This window comes from Antrostomus carolinensis, unplaced genomic scaffold (genome assembly GCF_000700745.2).
Source record: "Antrostomus carolinensis isolate BGI_N321 unplaced genomic scaffold, ASM70074v2 scaffold23664, whole genome shotgun sequence".
Lineage (NCBI taxonomy): Eukaryota > Metazoa > Chordata > Aves > Caprimulgiformes > Caprimulgidae > Antrostomus > Antrostomus carolinensis.
This window is the reverse complement of record NW_010311919.1, coordinates 78,512-86,729: the sequence shown is the minus strand read 5'-3', so window position 1 is coordinate 86,729 and position 8,218 is coordinate 78,512. Positions and strand designations below refer to the sequence as shown.

Genomic DNA, 8,218 nt, shown 5'->3' with positions numbered 1-8,218 from the left:
ATTCCTGGTGTGCCTTGGGTCCATTAATCCTTGGAGAGGGCAAAGGGGATTTCCTTACTCTCCCTCAACTGGTGTCACACTCATGTCCTGGGGATCCTTTCTGCCTCCCCTCTTCCTGCTACTCTTTCTGCCTTACATTAGAAAAAGATAGCACTTCTATAGCAACACAGTATTTTGTCTCTCCCAGGATTCACACAGAGTCCCTAACCGTTGGGGGCTGTTCCACGCGGTAGTTCAAGTCTCCCAGCCAGAAAAGATGAGTAAAACGATGAGTGATGTTAAATGGACTCAGTTTCTTATCGCCCAGTGTCAGGAAGCGCAGGATGTTCGTGTAGTTCTGGTTGCGTCTGTCAAGACAAGAAACATCTGCCTGACATACTAAATTGCCACGCAATTTCCAAATGCCTGGGCTGGCAGAGACTGCCACCTTACCAGGCAGGAACTGATCTGGCTCAATGTCTAAAGAAGAGCAGATCAGAAGCCAAGAACTTGCCAGCCCTGCCCTGCACTGCACCTGAGCAGACAGGCCCAGGTAACACATTCAGTGTCTCCCAGTGAGCCAACCTATGCTGCAGCTTGTATTGCGTGTGGTCTCGGGAGCTGGGGGGCAGGAGGGCAGCCTGCTGTGAGGAGGGGACAGTAGTATTTGCAGCAGCTCTGGGTGTCAGACTCTTTCCATCTGAATTGAAAGGCTGGAAAGCTGACCTAAAGGCACTTTTGGTGCCTCCTGGGGCTGTGCTTTTCTGAGCTGCGTGTCCTAGAAACCCAGCATTAGATTGTTGCCTTCAGCTTTCAGCAGCAAATGTAACTAGATTTTGGCAGCTATTCCAGGCCCTGGGGAACCCTTCCATAGAAGTGAACTCTGTCAGTGGCAAAGACCCTATGCAGAAATCCCAAACCATCTGTTTTCTGGGTCCTGGACTGCAAAAAATGGAAAAGCCAACCTCTTAATTTCAAGTTCTCTGCTTTTAAAACCACTCCTTCCAACTGCTCTAGCTCCTCCCAGCATAGGTATAGATCTCCCACCGATGCTGGGATCTTTGCCTTCCAGTCCTGTGCTGCACAGAGCCTGCCTAGACCATGGAAACCCATTTCACAGCTGAGTATAGAGAATTAGCCACCGTGCAGGTATTTTTGTGCCACATACCTCCCTCTTGGTATGCCTGACAGCATGCTCTGCCTAGCAGGATCTTTCTCAGTTGTGCCACGGGACACACCACAGCTCCCATGCTCACAGCACTGCCTACAGTGAGGAGGCAGACAGTCCCCACTATTCTGGGATGGGAAAAGCCTTCCCACATCTCTCCAAAACGCTGTAGATCAGGGAACTGTTTTCCTCATGTACTGGGCTTGCATGACAGGTCACACACGTGTTGTGCAAGACCCTTACACTTGTCTCTGAAATAATTCTGCTGTCTATTTCACCTGCACCTATGCGCTATGGCCATATAGCAGAAGTCCCTCATTTAAATGGTGACACAGCAGGCAGGGTCTTTAGCACAGGCTGCCTTCCCAGAAGACATTTAACAAATTTTTATGGTCAGGAAAACATCCTTGTGACTGTCTGGCGGGCCCTGCTTCCAAGCATGTCCAAGAGAATTTCACCCTGAGAGGGGAGGATGTATCTTACCTGTGTTTCTTTTCGCTTCCTGAAGTCAAATGGCTGTTAACAAACCCGAAGGAGGTTCCATTAAACATGAATGACACCCCCACAGCTCCTTTATTACCTGGAAAAGATAAGCCAAAAATGTCAAGAAATCGATCCACCTCCAGGCTGAGTCTAGCAAAGATAATAAAACACCTAGCACATCTTAAGTGAAGTGGAGGATGGAGAGAAGAAATAAGTTGACTTAATCAGCACAGAAAGAATATGTACAGCACAGATTGTGGTAACAAATTTTCTAAGGACGATAAAAAAAAATTAGTTGAAGGGAATGAAGTGCAATTTCCTTGTGAAACCCAAGAAAGAGCAATCCAATAGCCAGTCAAAGGTGTTTGCTGAGAATATAAAAATGTATGTGTATATATATGTGTGTGTGTGCTAAGTATACACGCAAATAGATTTCCTCTCTTAAAGGGTAATATATAATCAGTGCTAGTGGGATATAACTTTAGTAACACTAGTGTCACATAAATGTAGTCAAAGGAGTATTGTGGAGAAAGAGCTGTTCCATTTCAAGGACAGTATTGACACAGACTGAACACATCTCAGCCCTTTGGACAAGATCAGGTCTGTTTCTCACCCAGTGTGTTTGCGATGCCTGTCTTCACATTGTCTGTGCAGATGTGGCTGATCCGGTTCTCATGTTCTGGCTTGGCCAGTACAACAATCCTGATGTTCCAGAGGGTATGGATTGCTATCTGCAGGGATGGGAAGGTTAGAGGTTATATTTCTGCACATACCTGAGAGCTGTGCTGTAGTTGCAGCCTTCCTCACTCCTTCTGTAGTACTTATCCTACACAAATTTCCTTCCTGTGCTCAGGATCTGCTTTCAGTCATTTTCATCAAAGGTAGGAGGAAGGACCTAGCTATTTTCTAGTGCTATTTTCCAGTTAATCATTGGTTTGCCTTGCTTGCACAAAATACAGTTTCCCAATCACCCTGAGAGTCATAAGTCCTGGTCTCCTGTGGCCTTCCAGATATGCTTAGATTTGTTTCTTGACATCACTGAAACTCAGGAACGTCCAAACCTGGTATTAATAAGGTTCAGTTTCTTTTATGATTGTGCCTGTGTGCTGTTACATCCTATTTTGAAAGTGCAATAGCCTAGGGTGAGATCTAGGCTACAGCTGGCTCAGAAAGTTTTACAGTTTTCTTCTTTATGAAAGCCAAAATATCGTCACCAGTTGACTCAGGTGCTCAGCATCTGGCTTTGCTCCCAGGCTGGCAGGCAGAGTCACTTCATGGCAGAGTCCCTGCTTTGGCAGTGGAGGGGGTCATCGTCCTTAGCAATATGTCTGTCTAGAATGCTCCAGGGGAGGATCTTGTGGAGTCCACAGGCAGATTTAGTTAACTTTCCCTCATCCAAATGCAATGACAATAAAGGGAGGGAAGAGGAGGAGGTGTGGGAAAATGCCACTTATTCCTCTGTCTCTTTTATTTGCACAACATGTACTCTCCTTATATCCCTCAGTTACATGCAATAGCTGGAATAACCCCTCACCACTTTGAAGCTGATACTGGTGATTTCCTGGAGTGATTGCCTCAGGGTCTCCAGCCATTCCTTCTCCCCTTGAGGATCCTCCTGGGTGCCAATCACATAGATGTCATGAGGAATGTAGTCAGCAGTGTCATCACGGGTCTTCCCCTGCCCCTTGGAGAGAAACCAGGAGGTGATCTTCTTTGGGGGAGGTGCAGCACCTTTTATTAACAAATCAAACATCAAAGTAAGTCAGCGTATGTTCTGTCAAACCCAAAATACAGACAACCCGTGGGAACAGAAATAATAGGCTGCACATTCACACTGTCCTGTATCAATTTCATACCAGCCAGGGCACACTATTCTAAGATGACAAAGATGTTAGTAAAGGTAGGGAGCTGTACTCCTGGCCTGTCACGACCCCTTACCCCTTAAGTATGAGCACAGACAGCTCAGCTTACAGTAGCTGAAGGCTTTTCTCCGAAAATGGGAAAAAAAAGACCCCAGTCATGTTCCAAAGCAGCTGACGTGCAGTTATTGGAATTGCTCCTGCTCTTTCTGCAAGGTGGAGGGTAGTGTGCACAGCTGCGCTAGCTTTGTGCCAGCCACAATTCCCCATCACTGGAGGAATCCTTCAGTATCCATCAGGGCCAGCTTTATGGTCTTTTGACTGGAACCATGAAAAGTGTCGAACCACATGCAAGAATAAGCCTAGAGATCAGCTGTTCCTCTGTCTCAGTGGGAAACAAGCCTGGTGTACAGATCTGCTACAGAACAAACCGTGTACGGAGCTCATCAAGGCAAGTGAGCACACATTTTGGCAAGTGTCTGAAGGAAGGCCTATGTCAGAAGGGATCCCATACCCATATTCCAGGTCCCAATGAAGATGGTGATCATATCAGGCTCTGGTTGCTCTGAGTGTTTATTCTTCATCTGCTGCAGCAGTTGGCAGAACCCTTCTCTCTTCTAGACAGGGAGGAGCAGAGACAATTAACAAGATGCTTAACTCCTCCAACACAACCTCTTGAAAAACTAGCTGAACCAGGAAATTCCCAGCACACTTGAAGAGCAGATTAACTCCTGAAACTATCCTGAAACCTTCGGAGAGGCTATCTTTCCTGTGGTACTTTTTCAGGTACTCACCTTGTGCATTACTTTAACAAGTGCTGAGCTGGTCAGAAGAAAGCCTAGACTTCCCTCTTGATTGTCTACATAACATTTTTGCAGCTATCCTCACATGACTCCTTGCCTCCTTTCACTGCTTGCTGACACTGTTCTCCTGCCTCAGTGACAGTACTTATGTATGTTTGCCCTCTCCAGTATCTCCCTTTAAACAATACCCTTGTCCATTTTCTGGATGTTTCCAGAACAAAGAAGAAATTTCATTTTTGCACCATCCTTCAACAGTTCCTCCTTCTGCCAAGGAGTGCCACTTGTACCACTTCCACCCAGGTACCTGCTCCATGCCGGCAGAAAGGACACATTGTGTACCTACCTTGGAATCAGAAAAAACATATTCCTTCCGCTGAGTTTTTTCTTTTTCTGTTTCCAGCACAATCACCAGCTTGTTAGGGACCTTCTGTGACTTGATAAGCTGCAAGACTACACAGAGACTGCATGTTATGAGCTGCAGTCACTGAAACTAAAATCCCACCAAAACTAACAGGACCCGGCTTGCAGGCTCAGGACTTACACGGTGTTTTATGTCTGAGGCTCACTTTGCCCTGTGTAACTACATTTTAATGTTGCTTAAATCCTGTTCCCTATAGGAGTAGATTTGGACTTTGAAAAGGACCCCCAAAACTCATTCTGCCTGGAGCTCTTGTCCATACCAAGCCCTGCAGCCTGAAGTGAAGCCTTGGCTTCTGGCAGGCAATCTCTCTGTACCCTGAGCCAGTCTACATATATTCTTTCCCCATTTGTCTAAGAGGAGGTAAAACCTCATTTGGTGGTAAAAGTGATTCCTCTCCATCTAAAAGAGCAGCTCAGTAATTATGAACACCAGCTGGAGAAAGCCATACATGAAAGCTAATCTTTTCAATCACTGCCAGCAACAGGTTGATTTTCTAGCAGAAGAGAGCCCAAAGGCATCGTTTACTCTCTGATAAATCCTGCTCTGTTTGGCTCAATCTCAGTGAGCTGTCTGTCCAGAAACACAAGAGGAAAAAAAGGGAAGTTGTTTGAATTGGGCCTTCATAGACCAAACAGGCATTGCTCATCAGTAGAGATACTGATTTACACACACACACACACAAACCCCCAAACAAACAAACAAAAAACAAACAAAAAACCCCACAAGGGAAATTAACTGAAAAATGTTACTGAAACTGAGTATCTGGCTTTTTATAATCAAAAATCATCACAGAAGTTAATATGTTTCCACAGATTTTTTTTTCCCCCAGTAACATTGCTTTTCAGTAGAAAATGGGTCTATTGTGACCAGCTCTACAGGGAATCCTCTATCAAAACCTGCTCCCTTGCAGTCCTGCTACCAATGTCTTCATTTAGACCAGGACGCCAGGTCAAAAACAATCTGTGAAAGTTGGTTACCCCAGTAATGACTCCCTGCTCTCTGCAGGCTGCTTTGGGGATAGGCAGTCTAGACCAACTGGAGCCTTGCACAACACCTAGGACCTAGCAGAAATATCTGCACTCTGGGCCAAACCTTGCCGTCAGTGGGGCCAAAGGGAACCTGTCCCCGTCATCCAAGGGAGCAAGAGTCTGTGACCTTAAGCATCTTACTTTTCTTGTGGGTATAAAACTTGTCTTCTGGACCATCCTTAGCTCTCTTGATAATCAGTTTTCCCATTTCCACATCAACCTTGAGATGTATTTTTGAGAAAATTCCTAGGGAGTCAGCTTTCACCTATTGGAAAATAGAGAGTTTTCATAAGCGATCTTGTACAGTTACATGTATTACAAATGCAACACTTGCCTGAATTCATGGGCACATATCATCGTTATGCCAATCCCACTAGACATCTCTTAAGCATTTTCATAGTGCTAAACAGCTTCCAGGAATAGCTGTTATCTCTGTGGCAGCACAGTAAAGTTCCCAGGAGCTGAGATATCGACATAAATCTTCATTACTGTCCTTCCACATTGTGATCAGCATTGCTAAAGAAGTACATTTACCTCAAAAGTGACAGGGGGGATAAGGGACCGTCGGTGTGTTGAATCAGGACCTTCAATCAACAGTGTTTTCACCTGTAAAATAATTTATGTATACCAAATTGCATTTGGTGAATCTGCACTACACTGAGAGTAATGAAGTCAGAGCAAAGAAATCTTACTGTAGCAGAGGATTGCACTGATAATGAACAAGAAGCATAACTAGAGGCAAAAGATGACAAGAAGAAAATATAAATTAGATTTAAAATTCTACCTTTTCTTCAATGGAAGACAGCAAAGAAATCATCTGATTGAGTTTCAGTACAATATTGACTGGGCTAGCTTCACCGAGCATCTGATAACCGCAGCATAGAAACAAAAAGAGAGAGATGTGTAATTACCAAACCCACAGAGCACAGCCTGGAAGCGCAGCAGTCTCGCTCCAGGAACACCTCGCACACAGAGCAAGGAGCAGCACTTGTGCCTCTGCCACACTAATCTGTAATGGGCAGCACAAGAGCACAGAGTTTGGCTGAACATGCAGAAGTATGGAAGGGTGGAAGGACAAATTTGCAAACTTTGTCCATAGGTTAGAGACAGCTAGGCATGCAAGGGAGTCAGCTTGCTGCTGGAGGACAGGTTTGCACGACCAGGTCCAGGGCTCAACATACAGAAGTCCTGGACTTTTGGTTTTCTGGGCTACTGTCAGGGAGAGGAAGGTCATGGGACATAAGTGGGCTGGGAGAAGGAAGGATTTGGCAGTGAAACATCCTGAGTGAAGTTTATGGACAGAGAAATGTGCAGTCCTAGCCTACAGAGTGAGGGAGGATGGGGAGATGGAAGTCCTCAGGCAGTTTGCTGCACTTTACTGGGTCAAGAAGGGAGAGCAGGCAGAGGGGACTATGGGATAAGGGAAACTGTGGGGATATAACTCACTGTGTGCCCTCTGCACTGCAGCCAGAAAGAGGCTAGAGAGAACAGAAGTGGTAACTAATCACCTGAATCCCACCCGTCACTGCTGTGCAACCAGAACCCTTCCCTTCCCCCATGCTGACAGCCACCCGCGCTCCTCTCTCTTCTCCTTTTCCCACCTTCCAGACCACTTACTTGTGAGCGCTGATGGATACCAGGGTGCAGCTGCTGCTCAAACACCTTCTGGATGGATTCCAGAGATGGGAGAGTCCTAGAGGCTTCACTGGGAACAGAGACACAGCAGAGTTCTAAGGCTGTGGTTGGGTCTCTGGGTAGGTTAGCACTTGTTTCTTTGGACAAAGCCACACAGCAGAGACTATGGGCGCACATTCATACTAGGCCTGCCCTCACCGCGCGTTCTGCTCTTGTCCTCTGCTGCTTACTGCCCTTTGAGTTGGTGGGATGGGTGATGAGAGCATTTCTCAGCTGCCTTAGTGACAATGTCAATGAAGGCAGCTTAGAGTTAGGCAGCTGACTTTGCCTTGCAATGGCTGAGGTGTGGGCATACTGGCTGTTCCTCGGGTTTTGCTTTGGAGGTGGTAACTTCTTAAATCTGCCGAGAAAGGTGTCCCAGTCTGGTCCAAACCAGAGAATACTGTGTAAAACCAGCATCAACCCAACTATGCCAACTCATAGATCAAAGCACACTCAAAAATCTCAAAGCCCTGTGAAGTTTGGTGCCTGTGAATGCCCCAGCGGCAGGAGCAGCTTGGCTTTGCACAGTCCATGCGCAGCTGCTGTGGCTGACGCAGGATGCTGGGGACACCAAATGAAGAGGAAACTAATTTTTAGATTTTTCAGCACATATGACTAAAGGAGCCAGGTGCAGCGAGGGGGTGAAAGAACCAGCCTTTAATCTCTTAAACAGTAACAATTCATGGGTTACAATGAGATTCCTTCAGCATTTCCCAGTTAGATTCCACAGGATGCTCATTTGTCAAAACGCTGCTGTATGAATTTGGCACAGAAGCTGTACTCTGATAACAGCAAGACTT

At 46.0% G+C, this 8,218-nt stretch overlaps 1 protein-coding gene across 1 annotated transcript in view; it reads right to left on the bottom strand.

The window, feature by feature from the left end:
• The window catches only part of INPP5D (inositol polyphosphate-5-phosphatase D), a 54,763-nt gene that overhangs the window by 10,832 nt on the left and 35,713 nt on the right, over positions 1-8,218 (bottom strand). The window contains exons 6-15 of the mRNA XM_029084721.1: positions 7,359-7,446; positions 6,526-6,606; positions 6,276-6,347; positions 5,883-6,006; positions 4,636-4,742; positions 4,004-4,106; positions 3,165-3,361; positions 2,244-2,361; positions 1,631-1,727; positions 209-347 (exon numbers count right to left, since the gene is read on the bottom strand). Coding sequence (XP_028940554.1) covers positions 209-347; positions 1,631-1,727; positions 2,244-2,361; positions 3,165-3,361; positions 4,004-4,106; positions 4,636-4,742; positions 5,883-6,006; positions 6,276-6,347; positions 6,526-6,606; positions 7,359-7,446 — 1,126 coding nt within the window. The remainder of the gene's footprint in view (positions 1-208; positions 348-1,630; positions 1,728-2,243; positions 2,362-3,164; positions 3,362-4,003; positions 4,107-4,635; positions 4,743-5,882; positions 6,007-6,275; positions 6,348-6,525; positions 6,607-7,358; positions 7,447-8,218) is intronic.